The sequence below is a fragment of the Solanum lycopersicum genome, chromosome 2 (genome assembly GCF_036512215.1).
Source record: "Solanum lycopersicum chromosome 2, SLM_r2.1".
NCBI classification, from domain to species: Eukaryota; Viridiplantae; Streptophyta; class Magnoliopsida; order Solanales; family Solanaceae; genus Solanum; species Solanum lycopersicum.
The window spans coordinates 62,359,608-62,387,537 of record NC_090801.1 but is presented as its reverse complement, the minus strand read 5'-3'; the positions used below and the strand labels follow the sequence as shown (position 1 = coordinate 62,387,537).

The window sequence follows — 27,930 nt, the reverse complement described above, 5'->3', positions numbered from 1 at the left end:
AAAAAAATAACAGCTATTGTATTGATACAAAATTGCCAAATGGGAATAAAAAGAAGAGGATAGGTAGCAGTAATGGTGTCGATGAAAGACATATGGGGAAGATACTTGCCGCTCGTTATTTGGCTACAGTGTTCCGGTGGACTAGTTCTGTCGGAAAAGGGTTATGGGTATATAGGGTTGATTTTTTTTTTTATTAATTTTTTTCTTTAAAATACTTTTTTATAAGATATTTTTGAATAATTTTTTGAAACTAATGAAATGTCAAAATTTAACTTGTTATTGTGCCACGTCATGGCGAGTGAATCTCACACACTTCAAATTTTTTGGCTGATAGTCAAAAAAAATGTTTAATAGGTATCAATTCAATACAGTAGAGGTGTTTAATAGGTACAAACCTTAGTTGATGTGTTTAAATAAATTATGCGAACAACTTTAAGTGGCAGTGGATGACATAACCCTTTAAAAAATAAAGAAAACTTTTAAGTGGCAGTTGAGTTAATTAATTTTCCTTATTGCATCAATTTTAATCTATCTAATTCACCATAAAAAATATTGTAATATCACAATTGAACAACTCTCAAAATCTTCCTTATTTTAAGAAAAAAAAAATTTAAAACTTACAAAATTCGTAGTTTAAAAATGTGAGAAACCTTATTTATTTATAAACAACAAATGATAGTATGAAAACGTGTTTCTCGTGTCTTTTCAGACGAATCACAATCCTTTAAAAAATTACAACTTTTTATAAATGTTATAACTCATCAAAAAAATCATAACTCCATAAAAAAACCACAATCCTTTTAAAAAATAATACACATCAATGTGAAAAAGTACGTGTTTTTAATATAATAGCGTAATTAGAGTAAGGTCAAAGAGGCAAGGGAGTGACAGGGAGAATTTGCTATAAAAACACATTTCACTTTTTTTTAATAATAATTTTATATTATAACTATTTTCCATAAATAAATGGCTAATTTTAACTAGTTTTATATTTTTTCTTTAACTTTTTTAATAATAATCGGAAAAGATCATACTTCTTTACTTCAAATCACTATTTAAATATCGAATACTCTTAAAAAGAATTTAGAAATGATGGCTTTCCTTTATTTACTTCATTACTAAATCCTGTCTCAGGTGGAGACAAAACTCTACATTATTTAAATATGAATAATACATTCTATTTATTAGATGAAATAAACTATCAATATCTATAGAATATATATATTTTTTTTATATAAGTGAAACTTATAAATGCATTAAAGTTATATATAAATTTCTCTGAATGCCTAAAATAAGAAAAGAAAATCAAAAGAGCCGCTCTTTTCATCTTCAACACCAAACGCACTTGAGCATAAACTCCTGTATCCATAAACCCTAAATCCAAAGAATCCATAGCGATGTTGAAGAACAAAGCTTTCTCGCGTCAAACAAGACAAGGCAGAATAATTAAGGTTTAACGATTAGAATTATGTTTATGTATTTGTTTACTTTTTTGTTTTCTTAAATTTTAATTGGAGTTTTTTTTTTCTTTCAGGAAGTTAGGGAACACTATTTGAGAGATGATATTTATTGTGGAGCCCCTTATTGCAAGAATGGGTGTAAAGTTTCATCTCCTTGTTTAAGCGACTCTCACTTCACTATTCTTGTTCTTGACACCAACGTTGTTCTCAATCAGGTGAATATACTTTGGAATATTGGATTCTGTTAACTTTCTTGTTTGTTCGTTCGGTTGGGTTTAGTTTTTTTTGAAATCTTGAATTGTGTTAGATTGATTTGCTGGAGAATCAAGCTATTGACAATGTGGTGGTGCTATCCGTGGTCTTGTCGGAGGTCAAGAACAAGAATATTGCGGTTTATAACAGACTCAGGGCTCTGTGTAGCAATTCTTTAAGGAAGTTCTTTGTCTTTTCTAACGAAAATCACAAGTATGTTCCTTTCTTTCTGCCCTTTTGTACCTCTAGTTGTTCTTCTATAAATTTCACTTGCCTTTTGATCAAAAGCAACCATTGCTTATTGTGGAAGTTTGTCAGTGTTGATTAGTCATTAATTCATTCTCAAAATATTGCTTTTCCTTTGCTTAGCTATTAATTACATCATTCTGGGTGAGGGCAGGGTGTAGGAACTATTGACTTTGAGTGCTAGGGTTTGGTCAATGTTTTAGTAATATTTTTCATTTGATCCACTTAAACCACTCTGTGTCTTTTGTATTTTTGGGATAGTGGTCCATGTAATTGTATGTCCAGGACTAGTTCTCTATGAATGAGTGTTCCAATTGCTAAAAGCTCTTTGGTCTAAGCTCATAAGATAATAGCTAAAGTCACATTGCATTAGCAGCGTCCTGGATAGTATGGTGGTTATCACATATGTGGCACTTGCTGAAAACTCTTTGGTCAAAGCTCACAAGGTATATAGCTAAGTTACATTGCATTGACATCGGCTAGGATAGTATGGTGGTTATCACCTTACACTTGTTGATTACTTGGATTCTTGGTCTGGGTCCCTTTTCATTCATAATGGTTGCAAGGGTTGCTTATCTGTAGAGACTTCCTTTCCTGGCTTCAGTAATGACACAGAAAAATATTTTAGTATTTATTTATCTTTTGATAAGAAAGAAAAAGATTGTAGCATATCGTTATATATTTGCATTTTGACTGATCCACTTATACGATACAACCACTACTAGACATCGATTGCTACTTCACAGCCAGGGCTGAAATATGATTGAAAATTCCTTCTTCTGCTCATTGTTCAGGGATACTTATGTGAAGACCATGGCAGGTGAAAGTCCAAATGATCGGAACGATAGAGGTTTGTTTGTTCACCTTTGTGCAGTAGCAATTGAAGTTGTAAATCATTGCTTTTCTTGAACAATTTGTGCTATGCATTTTTGCGTATCCATTCACTAGTTTTCTGGGCCTTCTGTTTTAATTTCATCAAGTCCTAAGGTATGTGCTTGTGTTAGGTGAATTAAAGGTCATACTTAGAGTACATGTTTATTATGTGCATACAGATTATGCTAAAAACATGCATTAGAGTTCATACTTATGTGTTTGATCAGTAAGAAAGGATAACTGTATAGTTATACTTTCATGCTTGATGAGAAATGGACTAGTCAATAACCTATATTGAGGAACTATGCCTTTGTTTTATATCTACACACTATTTTAAATAGTGAAGGGGTTTGGAAGAATGCATTGCACTATAACCAAGTTACTTAGGGGTCATTTGATCAATAATATCCCTAGATTTTAAGCAGCAGTGTAGAGTATCTGATTGATAATCTGAACTTGTGAGAAAGTTTTGCTCCTGCGAAATACAAAGTGAAAAATAGAGTGCTGGACTTTATTCCTTTGCAGTTTCATAATGTGATTGAATAGTTAGGGCTTTATAAGTTTTAACTTCACTAAATTTGGGGAAAATCAATTGCAAGAGAACTTAAGGTAACCTGTCTATTTCTCCCATGGACTCACGCCGTTGATGCATTAGGTTCTTAGGTGCACTGAGGAGTGAAGCGCTTCAATCTTGAGGTTATCATTTTGTGGAGTATTCTAGACGATGTCAGGACGAGAACCTTTGAATTAACATTTAGGGTAACTTTTGCTTTTCTGATATTTATCCAAGTATAACTAATGCAAGTATTTTTATTCCACCACCTATCTAGGATAAAATACTACATAGATTATTGATCTCTACTAAGGCTCCAAGATCTCTTAAATATGATTATCTGAGTGCAGAACTCTAAGTAAGTTGAGCTATCACGTTTAGTAGTCAAGAAGTGGAATGGGAAAGGTTAACATGATTTGTGGAGGTATAATCGAGAATCATGGTCGTCTATCTCTAATAGGTCTTTACATCTATACTTGATACTTTCGTTCGTAATCACCAGTTGGTTGACAAACTTCAACAATTTTTGGTGGTTCAGCTATTAGGGTTGCAGCTAAATGGTATCAAGATCATCTTGGCAGCGCAGTAAGTGTCTTGCTAATTACGAATGATAGAGAGAATAAGAAGAAGGCAATTGAAGAGGGAATTTCTGCAGAGACAGGTAAATCTCTCTTCTTGTTGTCTGATGACAATCATTGAGTAGTATGTTACTGTGGTGTCCTGATTTGACCACTGAGAGGCTTCTGTTAATGTTCACAAAAGTTCCCTTTTGTCGTTATTATGTATAGAGTTGTTTTCTTTATTTCCTGCTTAGTTAAATTTATCTTCAGCAATCTTGACCAACTGACTTCCGTTGATCTCAGTTGAGTGCTATGTAAAGTCACTTGGTCAGCCAGAATTGCTTGACCTAATAGTACAGCCTCCTTCTGAAGATGTTAAAATGGATGATGTTGAGGATTTAAGGCCTTCAAAGCGAAAAGTCATTTATAACGAGGTATATTTAACTGCTTACTACAGTTCATCTAGGGATCTTTAGGTGTTGTTTTTAAGGCTATGACCTGCTAAACTACACCTGTTGTTCATGTTTTCTATAGCATAAGCCCATGTCAGAAATTACTTCTGGCTTGCTTCGGGGACTCCTTCACCAGGGGAAACTTCGTGTTAACCGTTTTAATCCATTTGAAGCATATGTCGGAAGTGAAAGCATTGGTGATGAGATAATTATATATGGACGTGCAAACATGAATAGAGCTTTTGACGGTGATATAGTGGCAGTTGAGCTTTTGCCTCCAGAACAGTGGCACGAGGAGAAGTCTTTGGCATTAGCCGATGAAGGTTTGTCCACTTCTTTTTTTCTTCAATGAACATGGCTTTATTGCAAAAATGATCTAATTTGCTTTTGAACTATGCGAAACGGTCTACATTTATCCTCTATTTACAGTTGGGTCATCAAATAACTAAAAATGATTTAAGAGTAATTAGTATCTGATCAAACTAATAAGCATTATCATTTGCCACGTATATAATACGTGGCAAATGTTGCTCGGTATGGCACCTCAGGTGGGTCTCTGAGATTTTTGGAGAAGATCCATTTCTTGGCCTTTCTTCTCTGTCTCATAGGCAAGCTGATGCTTGCAGCCATGCTGAGTTTCAAAGCTTTTGAGCTAATTGTGTTTTGGTGTTGCAAATTCAATTTTTTTGTCACTAAACCACCCTTTTGGTGAAACTACACAACCTTATACTATTCTTGTTCTTATTACTCTCTCTGGTATAACTCGAAAAAGCAATCAAACATGTTCTCTTTTGAGGTGAAAAACTGTGCTTGACATGACACCTCAGGTTGGTCTATGAGATTTAGGAGAAAATTCCACTTTTCATGGTGTCTCTTCTATGTTTGATAATGCCAATTGATGCCTACAGCCATGACAGACCTCAAATCTTTTGAGCTGATTCGTGTTTTTGCTTGGCAATGTTCAGGTCCCCCCCCCCCCCCATCCCCACCCCAATCCACTATTTTTGTAAAATTACACATGGCCTTCCTCTTTTCTTGTTATTTATATCACTGTCTGCTCCTTTTTATAAACCATGAGGATGTGGAGGTTTTGTCTTCCGCGGAGGTTCAATTAAACTTGATTTCTCTTGAGTTGAAAAACTGTTGATTGGCACTGCACCTCAGGTAGGTCTATTTTTTTTTGAAATAGGTAACTTTGTATTCACACAAAAGAGTTATTCAAGGAATTGATGTGGAGGGATTTAAAAACCCCCAGGGGGTGCCATCATTCACAAATCCAAAAAATTTCAAAAAATTTACAGTTGGCCTATAACCTCCAGTAAACTATCTACTTCCCCCACTAAATCTTGCTTACACCAAAAAAACAAAAGGCTAAGACATCTCATCTTAATCATCTGGGAACTGCTAGTCCTCCCTTCAAAGCACCTTTCTTTCCTTTCTTTCCAGAGTGTCCACCATGCAAGCAGGTACATTTTTTCACCAATCTTCCTTTGACCCTCTCTTCCCGATTCCTTGCCATTGTGTTAGTACCTCAAAAGTGGTTCTGGGCATTGTCTTATCAACCTCGAGCATACAAATGAACAAGTTCCACAGATCTGTAGCCATCCTACAATGCAAAAATAAATGGCCATCGTCTTGTTCACACATATAGCACCTCGAGCAGATCTGTATTCCTCTTCTTTGTAACACTTCGTGGGTTAGACAAGCTCTTCTAATTACCAACCAAGTGAAGCAAGCGACATTTAAAGGGATCTTAATCTTCCATATTAATTTCCAGGGCCAAACTGTTGTCAAAAAATGGTTGATGTTCCTTTACTAGTAACAGGACTTCACTGGAGAAACTCCCCTGCTATGCAATTTCCAAACTGGTTTGTCGGGCTCTGCATTTATGCCAAGAAACGGGTTCAAGGCCTGAAGCAGGTCTGTTACTCTTTCAACCTCCCAATCATTTAGAGCCCTTCTAAACATAAGAGTCCAGCCTTGAGGGCACCTCAAGTAGGTCTATTAGATTTGGAAAATCAATTTCCATTTCTTGGTGTTCTTCTCTGTCTGATATGACTAACTAATGCTTGCAGCCACGACAGATTTTAAAGCGTTTGAGCTTGTTGTGTTTTGGCTTTCAAAGTTCATTGTTTCTCCTCAGCAAACCACTCTCTTGGTGAAATTACACTTTTCTTATTTTTATTTCTGTGCGGTATAATTCAAAATGGCAACCAAACAGATTCTCTCATGAGCTGAAAAACTGTTGGGTCTGTGAGATGTTGGAAAAAGTTCCATTTCTTAGTGTTTCTTCACTATCACATAAGGCTAACTTATGCTTCGGCAAATTCAGTCTTTTTCTCACCAATTCACCCTTTTGACATGACTTTTCTTATTTTTCTTTCTCTCTCTGGTTTAACTCAATATGGCAATCAAACATGTTCTCTCTTGAACTAAAAAACTATTGTTGCTTTCTGCTCCTTGCAGCCATCGTGGACTAGCCCATTTTTCTGATATTCTTTTTAACAATCTGAGCCTCGTTTCTTTTGAACTTGAAATTCCTTCTATAATTTATCTGCTTTTCACATGGTCTTTAGTGTCAGGAATCCTCTATCATTGTCATTATCCCTTTTTGTTTTATAAATCTGAGAATCTCAATTCATAAGGGTAGTTTATTTGAAAATAAGGGAAGATATAACCTACTTTTGTTATTGCAGGGACATGATTGTCCCAACATTATTAACAGAGGTCATATCTAGACCATTTCTCATGGTTTAGTTGTAAATATGACATGTTTCCCTATTATATTGCAACTCGACTATCTTGATTAAGAAGGAGATCTCTATATTTCACTTTTTATGATATTATTAAAGAATCCTATTTTAAAGGTAACAACTCTATTATTATATCGCTAAAACAAACCTGTTGTGGCCATCTATAATTTATTTGATGAAGCAAGTGTTTAATAAGTCACAAAGGCATCAAGGAGATGCATAATTACAGAAGAGGGTGAGATATCAGCTCATAAAAAGATATCAAAAACCTAATATAAGTCTATAGAGCTGACAAATCCAAAGGTCTAGCACCAAGATTAAAGAGCTAATAAATTAAAAAAAAGATTCTGCGTTATATACCGGGGTGAGATTAACCCATCTAAAAAGAGTAGTCATTTCCATTTCAGTAGGTTTGACCCACTTCTGATTATTACACACCATTACTTGTACAAATTTTACAAGTTTCGAAAACTTAATTCATTCCATGTTATATTTTTTCTGTAATAGTATATCTTCAAATTTACTCTTCTGGAACTGCTTTATTATCTCTCTAGTGTGATAAGTTACTCAATTATTAATTTATGTTTGTAACTTTCATGCAAATCAAAGTGAATGTGTAAACTTGTCCTTCCGCTCCTGCATGTCTGTCCATCGCGATTGTCCTCACTTGCTCTCATTATGGATGATTTTTTTTGTGCACGTAAATCTCATAACTATTTCGGTATCCTGAAGATGATGAAGAAGAAGATGTTCATTTAGCTCCAAACACTGCTGATGATGCTCCAAGAGCCCTGAATCAAGGGCAAACTGCACCTGAGGAAATGAAACCTTCTCGTCCAACTGGATGTGTTGTTGGTATCATAAAGCGGAACTGGCACTCGTAAGTTATTGTTTGTTATCTGCTGGCTTTATATGTGTTGTTGTTCTTGTCATTCAGTGTGGTTTTTAGCTTAATTTTAAAGTTATTCTTATCTTCTTTTTTTTTTTTAAAAGCACCTCAAAGGATATTTTGAAATGTGCATGCATTACACAATCATGTTTTCAGAAAATTCAAATAGACATTTCAAGTCTATTTCTGAATATACCTTCAAAACAATTTTCCTTTGTTGGTTCTTACCTGAACAAACACTTGGTCCGTCCAAATAGGTCACCAGCTAGCAACACAGTTTTGGTCATTTAACTTTAGGAACCTTTCAGCTACCATGTTTTGGGTCAAACTTGATTTGTCCATGGCATAGTGTTTGATGGTTTATTCTTCATTTTTTCAAATCGTAAGTCTTTCGAATTCTTTTCTTTCCTTGAAATGGATAAAATGTTTTGGGAATTTTTTACTTTAATCAGGTTGAAAAGCCTGCTATTTTTTTTTTCTAACATGATAGATATTTGTAAAAAATGTCTTTGCCTAATGTTACTGATGAGTCACTCAAACTAAAAACTAATGGGACCCCTTCTTTTACACATTTGAACTACATTTTTATACTTTTGCTTCGTTTGAGCCGTCGTCGCTCTAATGCATAAAAAGGGGGCTAGTGCTTTTTCCCTCAAAGTGTTAGAAAAAATTATTTAATTGTCTTTACCATGAATCATCATGCGTTGGTCATTTCCCCCTAAAACATGTAAAAAGAAATTATATAGAGAGTCATACTTTGCTTGTTGTGATTCCATGTTAAAGCATTCACATCTCACCTAAATCTTAAGCTAAGAGCTTACACCCTCCAGTGCCACTTTTCTTCTTCCTGACGACTGTTCTAAGTATTGCTCCTTTATCGGGACAGTTTAGACACTGCTTCTACATAAGGCACCTTTTCAGGTGTTGGTCGTTCCTCTTGAGACTGTTTATTACCTCTTGTGATAGCTTTACGATTAAGTCGGGCCGAGTTCAATTTCCGAAATCATTTGCAAAGTGGCATGTGGATTAGAGAGTCTGCCTCTTTCAATATGTGGAAATCCTGCAAAAGTTATATGGTCGCTGGAGTCTCTGCACTGTCACTGAACTCTCATACTTTAAATTGCTGTATGCCTGTATCTATTTCCACCAGCAAAGTCTTCTTTTATCTGGTATATAATATTGTATGTTTCATCATTGCAGTTACTGTGGATCCTTGGAGCCTATGCCTATGCCAGCTGGTGATGGTGGTCGTGCCCATGCCTTATTTGTATCCAAAGACCGCAGAATTCCGAAGATACGGATACAAACTCGTCAATTGGGAAATTTGCTGGATAAACGGATTATTGTTGCGGTTGATTCATGGGATCGTTTGTCCCGATATCCAACTGGTCACTATGTGAGGACTATTGGTGAAATAGGTGATAGGGACACCGAAACAGAGGTATGTTTGATATGTCATTCATTGCTCTTTAAATTTGAACAAATTATCCTTCTCCACCTTTTCTGTAATGTAATTTTGAGATTGTTTTAGTTTTTTTGTTGTGGCTTATTGTTGAGTACCTTCTATTAAGTGTTCAAGGCATTGGTGTCCTTTGCTTGTATTGTAGGTACCGATATATTATCTTACATGCTTAAATAATTAGGATTCGATTTATTTCTTGATGATGATGAATAACAGTCCTGACTATATTTGTTCTGTAATAATTTCAGGTGGTACTAATAGAGAATGATATAGATGCCAGGCCATTTTCTGCCCAAGTGTTGGCGTGCTTGCCACCATTACCTTGGTTGGTGTCTTCTCAAGATTTGACAAATCCGATTAGACAGGATTTGCGTCACCTGCGTGTATGTAGTGTGGACCCTCCTGGTATGTTGTCCAAATTATAGTTCTTCTCGTCTTCCATTTAACTGCAGTGCCCACATTTAGTTTGTGTCAGCATAGATGAGATACTTTTTACATGTGATGTCAATCTGAGACAGAATTCTGCTTTTTCTGTGATGCAGGATGCAGAGATATTGATGATGCATTGCATTGTATGCCTCTTTCAAATGGAAATTTTGAAGTGGGAGTTCGTATCCATGTTTATTTTTAAATCTTTTGGCTAGAATTTACAGAACTTTTTTTTGAGTAAAGTAACTTGGTATTAAAACCAGCACTTAGTACTGAAAAAAACAATTTACAAATGGAATAGATACATAATATACCAGATGCGAAACCAATCTTAATGGTGCCTAGGACATCTAGGATTGATTCAGTGTCACTAGAAGAGAAAAGCAAAATGCATTTTAGCTTAATATCCTGTACTGAACTCCTCCTGCCATCAAAACATCTATCATTTCTTCCTTCCAAATAGTCCACCAAATACATGATGGGATGATCCTCTTTACAAAACTTAACACTGATCTCTTTTGCTGATTTCCTTCTTCAAGAGACAGTGATCTCCTTGAATAGGGATGTGATGAGGGTTTTGGTCACATGAGGCTGTTCGAATCATCTTTGGCTTATTTCTGTGTACAACCAGTGTAATGATGGGTATTCATTTGTGATACCATCTCTTATTTCCTTTAATGCTTTCTATCCTCATGATTTTGTACCTAAATATCTTTTCACTTCACAAATTTTGTTGGCCCTAGCTACAATAGTTGTGCACTCCCTTCATACGGGGAAGGACCCTGCTAGACAGACACTTGATTGTGTGGTGTGTAGTGGGTGCGTCTTAGTGTCTTCTTACTATGGAAAAGAAATGAGACAATAGATGATTCTCATTCTCGAAAATCCACTAATTCTCTCTTTTCTTTCGCCTAAACAATTTCATTGCCTCACTCCGCTCGCCTCCAAAAACTTAGTTAGTTCGCCTACAAAACAACCTTTTGTATTCCAGGACTTTTTTGTTATTTATTTATATTTATAAATAAATATATCATCTACATCATGGGAAAGTCTAGTTGTGAGTCTTTAATACATACCAGATATTGCCGATGTCACAAATTTTGTTCATCCTGGAACTCCACTCGATGATGAGGCTTCACAAAGGGGCACTTCTGTATATCTTGTAGAGCGTAGAATCGACATGCTTCCAAAACCTCTTACAGAAGGTAAAATTTACTTTTAGGCACTAGCCTGGACTAGTTTTTGCTTGTCAGATGGCTTGGAGATGGATTTGGATCAATTGTTTTAATGTCTTCAAATGATCTTGTCTTTTTTCTTTACTTGGCAGATATTTGTTCACTTCGTTCTGATGTTGAAAGACTAGCTTTCTCAGTTATCTGGGTATGTGATTAATTTCAGTAGTGATAGCTGATCTTCTATTTCTGACAGGCTTCTTTTCTCTCAAATATCTGCTAATTATCTTTGTTATTTTTCTTTCTAGCTGCATATCTATCTACCTAGAGCTTCGTACAATCCCCCAGTCTGAAGTCAGTATAGTTTTACTAACACGCAGCTTATACAAACCTAGTTACTGGTCAATTATCTAACTGCATTAATTGTCGGTCATTTTGCGATGTTATGTCACATGACTAATCCTTCCATGAGGCAGATAGCTACATATAAGAAGATAGAAACTTAATTGTTGCAGGTTGTTGATGAAATACATTTTTAGCATTCTGGTTGTATGGCTCAATTATACTTGCATCCTATAATAACCTTCATTAGTCCCTATCTGCTTGGTTTTTGCTTGCGTCCACCCCCCACCCACCCCCCCGACAGAAGTTCTATATCTATATTTTCACCTAATGTGCATTTATTTGCCTTTCAGGAAATGACACCTGATGCTGAGGTTATTTCTACAAGATACACTAAAAGTGTGATTAAATCATGTGCAGCATTATCCTATGTCGAGGCACAAGTGAGAATGGATGACAGGTGCCCCCATTTGATGTTTCTGTTTACGTTTTGTCTTCTTGGTTATTTTCTGCCTATATCAGATTCTAAAGCGTTATCTCCTCTCAAACATCTTGAACCAAATACATTCTTGTCAGTATTAGGTATGCAGATGGTCCCTCATTAACCACTGTATCCTAGCACTGTGATTTTGCTGGAGGCAATTTATGTTGCCTTTTCCAGTCTATGTTGTTGTTTTTTGCCCTCAGAAATAGGGAAACCTAATCCTTCAAGGTATATAAAGCCTTCAACAAGATCAAATTGGGACCCAGTTTTTGGCACTGAGAGTATGGAGACTTCAACTGTTATAAAAAAGTTTTCAGATGTCTGACAAATTCGTTTCGTTGCCAGTCTTCTGCTGTCTTCCCTCCAATCTGTCTTGTGGTCAATATTTCTCATGATTTTTCATCTCCGAAATCCAGTAATTTCTTCTACTTCTTCTTTCCTTTGTTTCACTGCATCTTCTCTGCGGTGCCTCTTCTTCTGTTTTTTCTTCCCAAAGCAACTTTTAAAAGAAAAAGGAGTGGTGGGAACCTGTTAGTAAAAAAAGTTCAATGAGTTTCCTCTTCTCTCTTTTTTTTCTTTTTTGAAAATGGTCATGTTGTATTTTCAGCATTAAGGTTATGCTGGTGACCTTCGCAAAGGGGAAGAAAAGAATTGAAAAAAAATATTTACAAGGATCGTTATAATTCTACAATCTGTTCTGTTTCCTCTAAACCTTTCTGTTTACACCAAAAATAAAAGGCTACAATACAGCAATACAGTTCCTCTTCTCCTCCCCTCTCTCTTGGACTAGGCTTATTCGATTAGCTGCTTCTTCAAAATCCAGTAATTTTGTTTTTGTAATAGAAGTGGTGTGCGTTCTAGCATTGCATACTAAGTGAACAATGTTACCTTCTTTGGAGCCATAGACTTCCATAACAAATTCCGTGATAGATTAGGATGTTCGCCATTGAGAAACCGTTTTGTATTAGGATTTAAGTTGACACCTCTTCTTCCTTGAAAGGCTGCGTTGAAGACAAAACCATTCATCTTGTGAGAACACTGGTAAAGCAGTATCGAGAGAGGAAGAGAGGCGTATGCATGGTTTGTTATTGACCTAGACTAGAAAAGGCATATGACAAAAGTGGCTAGGGAGGTCTATGATGATGCTTGGAGGCTAGATGTGTACATGTGGCTTACACTAAGGCGATTAAGGACCTGTACAGTGGAGCTAAGAATCGGGTAAGGTCAGTGGGAGGGGACTTGGACCACTTTCCAGTTATGATGGGACTGCACCAGGGATTGACCCTTAAGTCTGTTCCTTTTTGCCTTGGTGATGGATGAACTGATGCGGCACATCCAAGGTGAGGTGCCATGGTATATGTTATTTGCAAACGATGTAGTACTGGGTGATGAGATTCGCAACAGTCTCTTCCCTTTTCTTTCTCTTCCTGATCTGGCTTGTAGTTTTGGCATGTTATGCTTTGTATCCTGTGTGTATCTTAGTAACAAAAGTGAAATACATGAAAGATTGTGGGTATATGATAAGTTCCTTCGTATTGCCTACGTAGGCAATGAACATCTTCATTTCCTCGCAAAAAAAATATGGTTTGCATGAATGATGTCATGTCATGATGTGCTTTTACATTTTAAAACATCCTAAGAGGGGAATTGATTGAGCAGACCCCCTCCCCTCGCCTTCATGCTTAATGGAGAGGCATATGACAGGACTCCTTTCCTTTAGAAAGATGTTAAGATTTCACAAAGATGTTACCTGATCCAAATAAAAAATGTTAAGATTACACAAAGTACAAAATACGTCGGTGGAACTTCCATATCAAAATGTGAAGTTGCTTTGTCTTGCTCAATTTAGAGGTTGGTTAGCATCTGTATCTTGTCCTGCTTGTAGTTTGTGCTGGAGGTTAAGTTTTTGTTTGGGTTTGTGATCAAGTAAATAGCAGCCAGATTAGATGTGTGTTTGTACATGTAGTGAAAATTGAAATTCTAAAGTACCCACAGGCCTAAAACTATTCTTTTTTTTTAAAAAAAAAACAACTAAAAATTTGTTTATTTCAAGGCATCTCACTTTTGATGTAGTCGCAGAAAATAATTCCAAAGTATAAGTTATTTCAACTAAAGGGGCCTTAGATGGTTAGAAGTAAAAATCCACTACTGATGATTGTGGAAGTGGATTTTTGTATGGTCTGACAGGGTGAACCTCTCAATCCGAAAAATACAAATTTATGAGTTTGTTTCCTGTCCAACTTTAAAACTAGTCAGTACTTGCATGTCCGCCTTCTTAAACTTCGAAAGAACTTGTATCTGCAATTTTGTTATTTCAATCATTCTGTAATTCCTAGTTCCCATACTTAACCAGTTATGTTTGTTATTCCAGTCGCTTGGTGGATCCAATAACTTCAGATTTACGAAATTTGAATGGGTTAGCCAAGGTGTTGATCTTGTAATCCTTATTCTCCTTTAATTACTATATCTCAGCTTTGGACTTTCAGCTCTAGTATCAATATATTAAAGGCATTCTAATGAGACCAACTTTTGCAGATAATGAGGCAAAGACGCATTGATAGGGGTGCACTGACACTTGCTTCTGCTGAAGTCAAATTTCAGATTGATACTGAAACTCATGACCCTCTTGATATTGGTATAATCCATCTCTCTCTCTCTCCCTCCGTCCCTCCCTCTCGGTAGCTTATTGTAATTTAGATAAAGGTGCCCAACTACCTGCTTTTGGAAAGCCAAGAATTTTTCTTACAGATCTCCTTGAAAGTATATATTTAAGATTCAGTTTAAGGATCATTTGTTTCAAACTGGTGCAGTATTGTGAAATTAAAATTTCTTAGCTTTGAGCTATTATATCATATCCCTTACCAATGTTTTACACCCACTATTTCAGAGAAAGATTCTGCTATTTTTGTGGGACTGCACATGACATTGTCCTTCTTTAGATTGTTTGAGTAGTCGTGTGAAGTTAATTTTATGTTGTATGTATAGGAATGTATCAGATTCGTGAAGCAAACCAAATGGTTGAGGAGTTTATGCTTGCTGCTAATGTTGCAGTTGCTGAAAAAATCCTTAAGCATTTTCCTGTCTGCTCACTATTAAGGTTTGTTGCTGCTGTTACTTAGAAACAAATCCGTCTGTATAGTTTACTTCTTTTACTAATAATATTTTCCTTAACTGGTGTCTAAATTTTCTCGTCTCGTATCTATACCCTGCTATCTGTATAAGTCTCTTTCCGTATCCTTCATGTGCTAAAAAAAGAATGTAATATGATCCTGTCAATCTGAAAGAATTAACTTTTCTAAGATGGTATAATATGTGAGTGCAGGTAATAATGAGAAGTTTTTTGGAGATCTAGCAGTTCGATGAATGCTCACAGGCAGTTATTTAGAGTGATTCCTTGCTCACAAGCATATGTTTATTGAGTTACAAAGTTGTAATTAAGGATAACAATTAAAAAACACACACATGCGAGGCTACATTTCTGTAAGGGCTTCAATTCTTTGAAGGGACGATGACATATTTTTTAAGGGCTTCAGTTTCTTATAGGGGTGATGCTTGTCTAGTATTAACAGGCTTAACATACTCAGTCCACTTTTACATGCAACTCTGCTTCGTCTTCTCCCCTCCTTCACCAACCTGTTCTTTCTGTACAATTTTCATACATCACATAGCTATTCATAGTTGTCTAAGATGGAGCACTAGAGACAGATATGGCGGCTCTAGTCGAATTCCAAGTGTTCCGCTAAACTCGAATTACATGTTATGCCAGAGTTGTGACACTTTGAAATGGCTATAAAAGCTTACATTTGGTACTTCAATTAAATTTGATAATTCTCCAAGATTACATGATGCATTTTCATTTGTAGACGCCATCCAAGCCCAACCAAAGAAATGCTTGAGCCTCTTCTCCGCACAGCTGAAGCAGTTGGTCTTAGTTTGGATGTGACATCATCCAAAGCATTGGCTGACTCTCTAGATCTTGCCGAGGTGAGTTTTGGCTTATTGAACTTGATGTGCATAGTGAAACTTATGAATGAAAGAATGAAGTTTGTTCCTTCCACTATATTTCTGAAGGGGTTTTAGCTATATCAAGTTGTATATTATAGATGAGTTCACAAAGCTGCATGTGTCAACTCATTTTTTGCTTAGCCCGGCCGGCTATTATTGAGCTGAGCTGAGCTGAACAAGCATCGACCTAATTTCAGAATAGCTCGGGTATGGGTTCACTGACCCAGATGATAAACGAGTTTCATCTCTCCGTACAAGCTACATGGAACCCTAGCAGACAAAGCTTCATACAACATTACCTGATATTTCCAGCTACTTCTAATGTGCAGCCGCACAACCTCTTTCTTTATCAGTTCTCATTCATTCTCTTGTTTTGCAGCCACACAACCTCTTTCTTCATCAGTTTCTTATTCATTCTCTCGTTTTTTTTATGAAATAAATAATTTCATTGCTGGCATCAAGTGAATGCATAATAGTAACAAAAGTAGAGTAGCAAAATGAACTTATCACCTCCCTTGCATATCTAGTTGAGAGCTAGTGAGCTTGTAAAATTCAAGAAGGTAACAGGGGAATTTATTGGGGACATATATAACCCAACTATACAACAGCATAAGACAACTAGATTTTAGAGATCGGTAGGTAGTTGATATTCCATCAAAGCATCTCCTATTTATTTCATTCCAGATACTCCAAAAAATAGCAGCAGATATCATCTTCCAGCCAATAATTTTCCCACAACTCCCAACTCTCAAAGCCATCCCTGATATTCTGTGGCTTGACCCAATTGAGTCCAAAAAGTGTGATAAACATAATCCACAAGTCTGCTGCCGCTGGACAGTGTATAAAAAGGTGGTTGTGTGACTCTGCTTCCTTCTCATTTCCTCTCATATTGTGTTTACAATACACTGCTAAAGCGGGATGCTTTGTGCACTGGGCTTTTTGTTGTATTAAAACAATTCATGAGGAATAATTTACTAATCTCTTCTCTTTTTAATTTATTGAAATGGAATGGACTACTAATTTTGCAATTGACTTTTTCGTATCATTCACTTGTATTAAGTTATTATTAGGATACTTGATATTTGCAAGCCATGTTACTTTTTGGCTTAGAGGATTTAAGTTGGTTTGCTAATTTAAGTGCTTTGTCAGTTCATAAATTATTAGGATTTTAATTTCAAATTTGGTTTTCTTTAATTGGAACATAGGGCTTGTGGCAGATCAACTCTATATGTTCAAGCTTTTTGCAGCTTAATGCCAAGCCCCTTCGAATTCTCCAATTAAGCTGAGCTCGAGTAATGGAATTTTAGGCTCAATCTATTTAGATCCTAGCCTTAAATGGAGGCTAGACTAACTCCTACTGTTAAGAATTTCAGTATCATTTTACAACACAATGTGCTCACTATTGACTGTATTTTGCGGCCAAACACAAGGTACTTAATGATGTGTTAAGCTCACAAATGAAGGTAATTTGGCTAAAAATAAGCTGTTTTCTCTTCAAAATAAAAGGAAAATAGCAAGACAGTGGATGAATGCCTTCTCTGATTCTTGTTTCGGCTCTTCTGTTGTTTATTGAAAGATTGCATTGGTCCTTCTCTAAAATACCTGTAATTCTATTGCATACATTTACATAAGTTAATTTGGCTCAAAATTGACGGAAGGACTACTTTTGTGGAAGAATTACCAATCGGGGACTTAATAGCCAAGAAAACACTGCATAGGGTGATGATATTGCACTCCTCAAAGTAGTTAGGGACATCTAGTTCCATTGGTTGCTGTTGTGCATTCATATGCTAACCTTTTATCTTCCCCCTAGGGTGACGATCCATACTTCAACAAGCTGATCCGGATTCTGGCAACCAGATGCATGACACAGGTGTTCCTTTTTGTTGGTTTGACAAATCCCCTACTTCTGAAATATCATGTAATTTCTGAGTTGGTGTTGCTTTTGGTATGCATTTTCAGGCGGTTTACTTTTGTAGTGGAGACCTTAGTCCTCCTGAATATCTTCATTATGGTCTTGCCTCTCCTCTTTATACTCATTTCACCTCGCCCATTAGAAGATATGCTGGTTAGTAAGAGTTACCGTCCATTTATAATGACAAAGTGCAATGGATGTGACCAATTGTGAGCCTCTTTTTCTGTCTTGTCTTGTAGATGTCATCGTCCATCGATTGCTTGCTGCTTCTTTGGGAATTTATCAGCTTCCTGGTGTGTTCCAAGATAGACCCAAGCTAACTAGTATTTCTGACAGTAAGTATTGCTTTTCATTATGCTTGACATTACGTTTTAAATGCATTAGACTTCTTGTGGATGGGGAGTATATGAGCTTGTTCTTGATTATTGCTTTTATGCTTTTGGTTGTGTCATCTGTCCAGAGGTATCAGAAGAAGTTTGTATTAATGTTTTTACGCTTTTTTTCCTCCACTGAGAATGAAAAGTGGAGACTTGGGATTGAACGTGTCTGTTAGTTTCGAGGTTTTTACTTGGCAATAATTTTGAGTATTTTTGGCCCCCTAGGGCTTCGGTCTAGTGGTTAGAGCACTATTGGGTAATGCGTGGGTTAGACGTACGCCACAGATTTGAACTTGCTGCAGACAAAACATGGTATTTAATCGGAGAAGGGTGGAGGTCCATTATCCCATCGAGTTTTGATTCGTGCACCACTGTCACTGGAGGATTTCTCAGTTATCAATAGAACTTGAGTACTTCTGTTATAGCCCATCTGTTCAAAGTAAATAATCGATTGAACAAGCTTTCTAGTATATATGTATTGCTGAACTTCGGACATAAAGGGTTAAAACTTATAAGGAACTTCTGTTCAGACCTAGTTTTCACTCTCATCAACATTTACTATTTATGGCAGTGTGGTTTTTTTTTACTGAATGACATGTGAAAAGGATATAAGAAAAAGAATTACCCTGTACGCACCCAAAGGGTAACGGCTGCGGGTTTCCTTTGTCATAAAAAAAAAGAAAAAAAGTAATAGAAATCGTTGTCTAATTTCACATTTTATGTGGTTATGTTTGCTCATTCCTGTTCCAAAACAGATCTAAATTATCGGCATAGAAATGCTCAGATGGCCAGCAGAGCATCAGTAGAGCTCCATACTCTCATTTTCTTCAGGAAGCGGTATGAAGAACATCTTCTTGGTTTATCTCCCTTTATGTCTTCCATACTCTTCTCATTTTTTACTTTTCCATTCTTGTGCAGACCAACAGATACCGAGGCGAGAATAGTTAAAATAAGATCCAATGGCTTCATTGTCTTTGTGCCCAAGTAAGTTATCCCTTAGTTGTTGTTTCTTCATTTAGAGAGCAAAAGTTAACTATACAAGTTGATGGATTTCCTCTTGCATCAGTTTAGCTCATCGATTATTGTATACCTTTCCAGGTATGGTATTGAAGGGCCTGTATACTTGACGTCTAAAGGGGACAATGGAGGGGAATGGGTAGTCGATGAGAAACAACAGAAAATTAGAAAGCTTGATGGAAGTGTTTCGTATGGTGTACTTGGAACAGTGAGAATTCACATGGAAGTCGTTGAGCCTCAGCCTAATCGACCTAAACTACAACTTACCCTTGTATCAGACCGATAACTTTACCAAGAAAGTGGAGGTCGATATCATGTATCATGTAGTCTTTATTCCAGTGTGATAGTTGAATTGTTCTTTAACGGACATTTGTGTATCATTAGATCGATGCAGCTCCATTAAATGCTTCAAAAACATTTATAGTTATTCTTTTATTATATGTTTACATAAATGTTCTAAAGTGTAACTTACGTGGTTACCATAGACTGAGATATTCAGTGGTGTATTTAGGATTTCGAAAAAATGTGTGTACTATTACGAAATGATGCATTTAAGATATAAATTTGATTGATTTGACCTTTACATTCTTAATATTAAACTGTTAATTTTTTAAAATTATAGGTCCAAACATATTTAATACTGCAGGTGTTAAATTTTAATATACACATTTGATTTAATTATATAAAATTTTATACCGTGCCAACTTCTTTTTAGGAATTTGTATGTTACACACTGAAAATTTTGAAAGTTTTAAGCAAAAAATAAAAGAAAAATTGATTGTAACGCCAAAAAGTAATCACTTGGAGGGGTGTTACTAACAAAAATAAGAATTTCTATCTTTGCTTAGAGAGGTGCACCCAATGATCATTGTATTATTATATGTCATTTTTAACGTGAATTTACAACTTTATATTTAAATACTTTTTTAAAAATATAACACTACTATATATAATCTAGAGAGGGGTATGGGTTCACGTGAACCCACGAAACCCCCTCTAGATATGCTTTTGGAGATATTGGAACATTATCTATTATGCATAGGGTTGATGTGGTTGTAACATATGTTATTTTTCGTTTCAATTTATGTGATACTACTTGACTGAGATTAGAAACTTAGAAATAAAGAGTATTGAAACTTGGGGTCAAATTTATCTATACGAAGGTAGGCTATTTTTTAGGGTTGTAAATGGTCGAGTTAGTTCGAATTTTTTAAATCATATTATATCGAATTTTTAGAATTACAAATCAAATTAACTAATAAAACTTGGGTTTTTTTGGATTTGCTGGTAAAGTATTTATACCAACATTTAGTTAACTTGTTTCTTAGTCCAAATATTTCATTAGTCTTATCAAAATACAATCAATTATGTTTTTTAAGAAAATAACACAACTATGAAATGAATGATGACACTAGAATATTCAATTAAAAAAAAATACAATTGCATAAAATAAATATTGTAAATTAACATGTAGTGAAAATGATCATATTTTAAAAGGATTAAAATAAGCTTAATGTATATTATTACATATTAAAATTAGATTATGTATTTTAAATGTTTAAATCAATATAAAATTAAAAAACAAATATTCTAACATTACTATCATTTTTGTATGTTGAATTAATTTCTTTTTGTAAGTGATTTAATTTTGAATTGAGTTTTATTAGAATTACTAATATCGATGGAATATAATCTTTATAGGGCCGTTCAAAATTCTAAGTCTAAAAAACTTGAAATAATAGGGTAAAAGTTAAAAATTATGAAAAAGTTGAGAGATATTTAGAAATTATATCAATGTAAATACTTTTATGTATGAAATAAACTTTAAAAATTATAAATTATATATATATAATATATATATATATATATAATGTCGGGTTGGTTTAGTTTCGGGTTAGACTTTTTTTTAGTTAAAATCAAATCAATCCAATAAGTCTGAGTTTCTTTTCTAATACCAAACCATTATTCAGATTTTAATTATTTTTTTTTTTACTCGATTTGTAATTTATTTGATTTTCAATTCAGTTCTATATACCCCAGATGAGAAATGATGATTCTATATTTTCATATATAAATGTAGAACAGTTTACAAGCACAATCATAAAAGAATTTTGGCTTTAATTTTTTTTTTAAAAAAAATAGTGGTTTCAGTATCTAAGATTTGTTGTATAGATTACATTATTATTAATTATATTTATCATGATAAGATCCACATGAATATAGTGGACCAAATGGTGAGTGCTGATGCTGCTACCAAATAAGTCCACATGATTAGAACAGAACACTCTTCTTGTGCTACATCAACTAATTGTGTCATTGTACCTGCATTTCATTTCATCATCCATGTTCATAAACATCAGCATCTCAACTTGATACATATATATATATTTGAAATTGTTATATAACTTACTGATATTCATAGCTGGTGGAACGGTGTACTGAAGCATTAGCACGAAATGATACAGAGGATCTGCTGGAAGGAACCCTAAGTTGGCTGCTGTTTTAACAATTACAATCCCTATCAATGGACTAAAGATGAATCGTACGCAAACAACTGCTATTATAGTTGATGGTTTTACTTCTGCCTTCCTCAATCCTGTCAGAGTCAGTGAGTTCAGAATGAGTATATATATATATATATATACGTGTACATATAACATAGTTACAGAACTCGTTTTACCTTGTGTGAGGTTGCCTCCAAGTATAAGAGTGATGCATGGAATGGTTCCATCCCTGATAGGTAAGAAAACAAACATGTAAACCTTTTCGTTCATCGCCTAGAGCTGTCAAAATGAGCCAGCTCACCCCATCCGCATTAATTCATACAAACTTTGATATTTTACGAGTCAAGCTAGCCCATTTTTTTTTGTATGGGCCAAAAAACGATCGTCTCGATCGGATCAACCCCACAAGTATGTGGACTACAGGGCCAGTCCACTTTTTAAAAAATTATATATATATTTTTTATAATGATTAGATTAAATTATAAATTATTATCTAAATGTATTATCATGAATATCGACAAAACAATATTATATGCTATTAATATTACTACTTGTTGATCAAATTCACGAATAAAATTATCTTTCTAATATTTATTAACTTTTATTCAAGTAAAAGTATAAATAACTAAATAGATTTTTTAATCTAATTGTTTTGAGTTTGGACTCTCTTTATTTTTAAATTTTAATATTATATTATATTTTTAATAAAAATTTTTGGCTCACAGGTTGGCTCTATCAATATTTCTCAAGCCCCACAAACTAGTAAACTTATTCAGGCTGGGCTAAAAAGCTCTTTTGTTAAACGGACTTTAAAAATCCTAAGTTCAGTTCTATGAAATCCCGGGTTAAGCCAGACCTAGCCCATACTGACGGGGCTCTATTGTATTTAACCAGTAATACATACCCAAGTAACTTAACAGAGTCTTGAATAACTCTAAGAGGAGCGGCATCCCCAATCACCAGGTTTTTCAGCCATGTAACTGAACCAAACAGGAATCCTACAATCTGAAATATCATTCAAAAACAGGGGGAAAAAATCGGAGTTATAATTACATCCATTGAAAAACTACAAGTGAAATCAGAAATAAGTAATACTTACAGCTCCAAGAGTTGGAGGTGCTGTTATTTCTTCTAAGAAAGTGTGTACCACACCTACTATTTTTCGCCACGATGATACTTCTACTGTTTGATTTTCAGTTGTTTTTGTGGTACTAATAGGAAGTTGATCTTGAGAATTGTTGTCGAGAAGGCAAGACTTTTCATTTGTCTCTGAGTCCACATTTGGTCCCTTGAACGCTTCGTTTTCCTCTGCTGTTTTTAGTGATTTGAATTTCAAGGATGAATTTCTTATTAGCTGATAAGTGAATGTCCAAATGTAGAAACCTCCAAGCTACAAAAAATCGCGAAAATTTTGTGTTGATCATTGGAAGTTTATGAACATAAACTTCAGGGGGAGAATTTGATGTTTTAAATGAAAAACTTACGGCCATTGAGAAAGATGCATACGAAAGGCCAACAGAAGCACAAGTTTTATGATCACCAAATGGACTTCCATCTTCTTTGCAAATTGCAGGAATGACAATCAAAAGAAGATTTCCCAAGTTTCCTATTTGCCAAAAAATTATGTTTAGAACAGAGGCAGATCCAAAATTTTGAGTAACTGTATTAAACCAGTATTGTGTTTTTTTTTGTGAATATGTAACTAAAAACTCTAGCTCCGCCCCCATCAACTGTTACCTGATGAGCATGTAGCAATAATGAGTCCCTCAAGATGTGGCTTTGGTTTCAATATTTTCATAGCTATCCATCCAAGAATCCCTCCAAATAGAAATGTTAATCCAACATTAACCGGCATAAACCACCTGTATAGACAATAATCAAATACTGTTTGTTTACGTTTCAATTTATGTAATACTGTTTGATTGAGCGATAAATGTACCATGTGATGATATCTTGAAAGGTGACAGACTCTGCCAAACTCGCAAACATCAAAGCCGGTGTAAATATCACAAAAACTATCTGGAGAAATACGTGAATGTATAAAAGTTAAACTCGAGTCTATAAATAAAATAAAAATAGCTAAAAATTAGGAAGATAACTTACTCTGTTAAGGTATTTGCGGGCATCAGCAGGAAGTAGCTTAAGATAATCAGTGGCCATTACAGCTCCTAAACCACTTACTATTAGCACTTGCAATATTGGCATTGATGCCACTTCTAATAATGTCATAAACCCCATTTTTTTCTTTTTTCTTTTTGCAAAATTTTGTTGATAAAAAATGTATGTTATTTGCTAGTTGTAACGTCTAAAATAGGGAGTTTCAAAAATGTCTTCTTCTTTTTTTTTTTTAATAAACTGTCTCTATCTATATCCTGCAAGCACCAAACCAAAAAAAAATAAAAAATTAATTCGTACTGTAAATGTACTTAGACCTCAATAAACAAACAAACAACGAATAAATAAATAAGCAAAAATTTAATGTTTACATAATATGCAAAAAATTTAATGTGTACGTTGTTTATGATATCTTCTCCTTTTCATTGTTTGTTTTGAAACGACTTCTACCTTCTCGAGCTAAGAATAATGCGTGTGTACATTTTGGTTGTTATTATTGCATGGGCCTATGAGCATGACATTTGCTTAGGTAAGCATAGGAAACAACATTTCCTTTGACATGACATGGACTCGTGTTTTCACATAATTACTATTTAAATTTCGTTTCAAATCAAAATCGATTCGATGAAAAATTAAATTCGAACACTTCTAAGTTTGCATTTTTCTGCCGTTATCTTAGTCTAAGTCAATAAGTTCAAATGTATCAGCAATAGAAACATGTATGTAAAATATATAGAGAGAGAAAACGACTAAAGGTGCATGTGATACATTTCTATTAATAGCAATTCTGTTCTTTACCTCAGCAATGGCGTTGCTCAAGATACTTTAAGCCTATCCAATCATGAGAAAATTAAGTTTTATAAAATTATATTACGTACATAAAAAAAATAATACTGTGAGTTTTTGGGATAAATATTTATCGTAAAGCCAAACAGCCAAAGAACAGGGGTACTTTCTTCGTTTTTTAAAAAATGATCTAATTTGACTTAAAAGAGAGTTTAAGAAAAGAAAGCTTGTGATTCTAAATTAAAGTTATGTTAAAATATATCTTATGACCTTAAACATGTCACATGAAAAATTAAAGTTAAAAATATTATCATTTTTCTTTTCTAAACAGACTTTTAAAAAGAAAATGAGATATTTAACAATTTTTTATCATCATTCATTTTTTTTTTTTAGCTTTTGTGAATTCTCAAAAGTTTAGCTTAGCCAAACACCTATTTCCAAAAAGATTAAACTTATCTAAACAGTATTATTTGTGTTAACCTAAATGTCAGGAAAACGTAACGTTTAAGCTTACAAAAAATCTTCATTGTTCATATCAAACCTACAAAATAAAATATTAGTAAATACAATAAATTACCTTTAGAAACACCAACACATTCCCATTTTTACACAAATAAAAAAATAAACTTTTTTACAACTTTAAAAAATCTGCTCTCGTTCTTATATATATATATTTTTTTTAATATTCTAGCCATCTTCATTTTTCATAATAAGAAATGAAAAACAAAGAGTTCTAATGAACGCAAACAAGAATAAGATTAATTCATGCATCTTATATAAATTCCAAATCACCTCAGACTAAAAAGAAAAATAAAATCATCAAGAGAGATAAGAAAACGAACCTGGAATTATTTTTTTCAATCCGAGTTTTTTCTTCTAACATAAATCGATAAATACGACGATAAAGAAAAAAAAATGAAGTTCAAAAATATTATAGGAAGAAAAATAAGAAGAAGAAGAAGAAAGGAATAGAAATTCCAATTGTATTGGATTTTCTTATATAGTAGCAAAATAATATGAGTGGTGGCTGGTTATTATTATTTTATCTGTTGTAATAATCTTTAATACTAATAATGTCTAATCACATATTAGTAAGTATATACTAATTATTATTTTTATTTATTATTACAATTATCTAATAATAAATATATATTATATGGTCCGTGTTGGACTCAAACTTTACCTAATAGGAAAAAAAATTAAAAAGAGTTGATACCTCCCTAACAACAAGACAACGTACAAAAAAGGAGGAAATATTTTTTTTATAATCAAAATTAATGATATTTTGAAGTTTTTTGTATATTTATTTAATATTAGGGGTAGTATAAAAAAGAAAAAAATTCTAACTTTGTTGTTAAATAAAAAGGATAAGTAAAAGAAAATATTTTTTTAATTTAAGAGTGAGGTAATATAATGATAATATTGTTGTATGGGTGCTGACTCTAAAATGACAATGTAATTTTGTTGAATGTAAATCCAAATTGGCTGGCTGCTGCAACTTGTTTTATTTATTTATTTTCTTTTTTTAAGCTATTTGGATTTTATTTAGAAGAAGTAAAATTCCAATTAGATTTCGACTCTTTTTTCAAAATTAGAATAATCTTAATCGAAAACTCCTCAACTTTTTTCTAAAGTTGTGGTCATAGGCTTAGCTGTGAAGATTCCAATTAATGTACTAAATATTCCCCAATTTAGTAGAATCTTTATAGAGAATCAAAAAGAAACTTGGACTAATATTAATTGTAATTCTTAGTAATACTAATAATTAAGAATATAAACAATTTCACTTTACATTTTAGGTAAAAAATTCAAATAGGTTTGACTCATTTATGTCATTACCGTTTAAGAAAAGATTTATGCCATTATTTTTTAACAATTTTTACAAAATCATTTTTGACACGTGATCAATTGTAATTTGGCCACGTCATCAATTTTCTAAATAAAAAAAATCAAAATTCTGAAGAAAAAAATTGAATTAATTTTTTTATTAAATAAATTGATGACATCGCCGAATTATAATTGGCCATGTTATCAATTTTTTTAATAAAAAAATAAAATTTTGAATAAAATCATTTTTTTAAAAAAAAAATTGACGACGTGACCGAATTATAATTGGTGACGTGTTAAAAATGATTTTACAAAATCACTGTTAAAAAAATAATGGCATGAATAAGTCTTTTTTATTAACGATAATAACAAGCCAAACTTTTAAGATAACATAAATAAATCTTTTCTAAAAATTCAATAACATATTTGAATCTTTTCTCTACATTTTAACATTTAAGGATCGAAAAATAACACTTTATCTATGGAATAAGAACGGTAATGATCCCTGAGTTGAAGATAATGCAAAAATATTGTTTGATTATATGTCAATCGGTGGTTTATTTGATAAAGGGTTTATGTTTTATTTTATGGAATTTACTTCAAACATAAAAATCATTTTTATTTGTTATAGTTATAGTTTGAATAATTATGTTTCATAGTAAATTTTATATTTGTTATGTAGCTATTAATTTGTATGATTCGCTAGATACATCTAATTTTATACAAATCATTCAGTTTTGTATAAATTTATTTATATATTGTAATTCCTATAATAAAATTTGTATTTGAATGATTATAAATATATACAACGAAAATATATGTATTCATATTTGTATATACAATTTCTCTCGCTTTATGTAATCGCAAATACATTTTATACATTTGTATACCAAATGTGTAATTGTTATTGAAAATGACTAATTGCATATCGAACCAACTAGCAAAAAAAGAAGATGTTTACTGCAAATTACAAATAAAATAAATTATGATCATATAATTTAGTTTGACTTAATTATTTTTTATTAACTTATTTCATATAATTTTCTCAAAAAAGAAGAATATGATAATTTATATATTGATTTTGAAATGATAAATATTATGAACTAACTATTTATATAAGAGACAAAACATAAAATAAAACGAAGGGAGAATTATAAAATACTGTATTGAATTATGGAATGTACAAGAACCTTTAAGAAACATCATCAATTATCGAAAGTTAATTAATCAAGACGACATAAGTATTTAATTAGCATATCTACCTCAAAATTAAAGTCCGAACTAACTAACTCGACAAATTTCTTTTCTTTCTTAATTCTAGTTCATGCACGCCTAATATATATAATACTGTTTATTCATTTTTATTTCTTATATTACAATTTAGAAAATTAATTTAATTAATTATTAAAATTTAATTAGATTACATATTAATTTAATATTTCAAATAAAAAACTTAA

The 27,930-nt window shown here is 33.4% G+C and overlaps 2 protein-coding genes across 3 annotated transcripts; one reads left to right on the top strand and one right to left on the bottom strand.

Annotated features, from left to right (window-relative positions):
* The first annotated feature begins 1,114 nt into the window (after positions 1–1,114).
* On the top strand, positions 1,115–19,824 carry LOC101263664 (exosome complex exonuclease RRP44 homolog A). 2 transcript variants are annotated; one of them, XR_011214792.1, is made up of 25 exons: positions 1,226–1,451; positions 1,535–1,675; positions 1,768–1,925; positions 2,753–2,808; positions 3,923–4,045; positions 4,248–4,378; positions 4,479–4,719; positions 7,882–8,029; positions 9,239–9,479; positions 9,749–9,905; positions 10,043–10,111; positions 11,009–11,134; positions 11,257–11,309; positions 11,797–11,903; positions 14,299–14,353; positions 14,463–14,562; positions 14,913–15,024; positions 15,791–15,911; positions 17,138–17,362; positions 17,746–17,805; positions 17,895–18,000; positions 18,087–18,182; positions 18,980–19,061; positions 19,143–19,208; positions 19,323–19,824. XR_011214792.1 is itself a non-coding variant. In XM_004232534.4 (24 exons), exons 1-24 carry the CDS (start codon positions 1,398–1,400, stop codon positions 19,525–19,527), a joined length of 2,808 nt encoding a protein of 935 aa, XP_004232582.1. In that variant the 5' UTR covers positions 1,115–1,397; the 3' UTR covers positions 19,528–19,824. The 2 variants fall into 2 exon arrangements, 1 of the variants encoding a protein (XP_004232582.1); XM_004232534.4 differs by lacking the exon at positions 17,138–17,362 and having other exon boundaries at positions 1,115–1,451.
* Positions 19,825–21,282: 1,458 nt separating this feature from the next.
* LOC101263965 (protein PIN-LIKES 7-like) lies at positions 21,283–25,877 on the bottom strand. Its single transcript, XM_004232535.5, has 10 exons — positions 25,489–25,877; positions 23,849–24,117; positions 23,685–23,764; positions 23,483–23,607; positions 23,230–23,351; positions 22,845–23,135; positions 22,650–22,750; positions 21,922–21,974; positions 21,652–21,837; positions 21,283–21,563 (listed from the first exon to the last, which is right to left on the bottom strand). Exons 2-10 carry the CDS (start codon positions 23,981–23,983, stop codon positions 21,439–21,441), a joined length of 1,218 nt encoding a protein of 405 aa, XP_004232583.1. The 5' UTR covers positions 23,984–24,117; positions 25,489–25,877; the 3' UTR covers positions 21,283–21,438.
* Between the last annotated feature and the right edge of the window lie 2,053 nt (positions 25,878–27,930).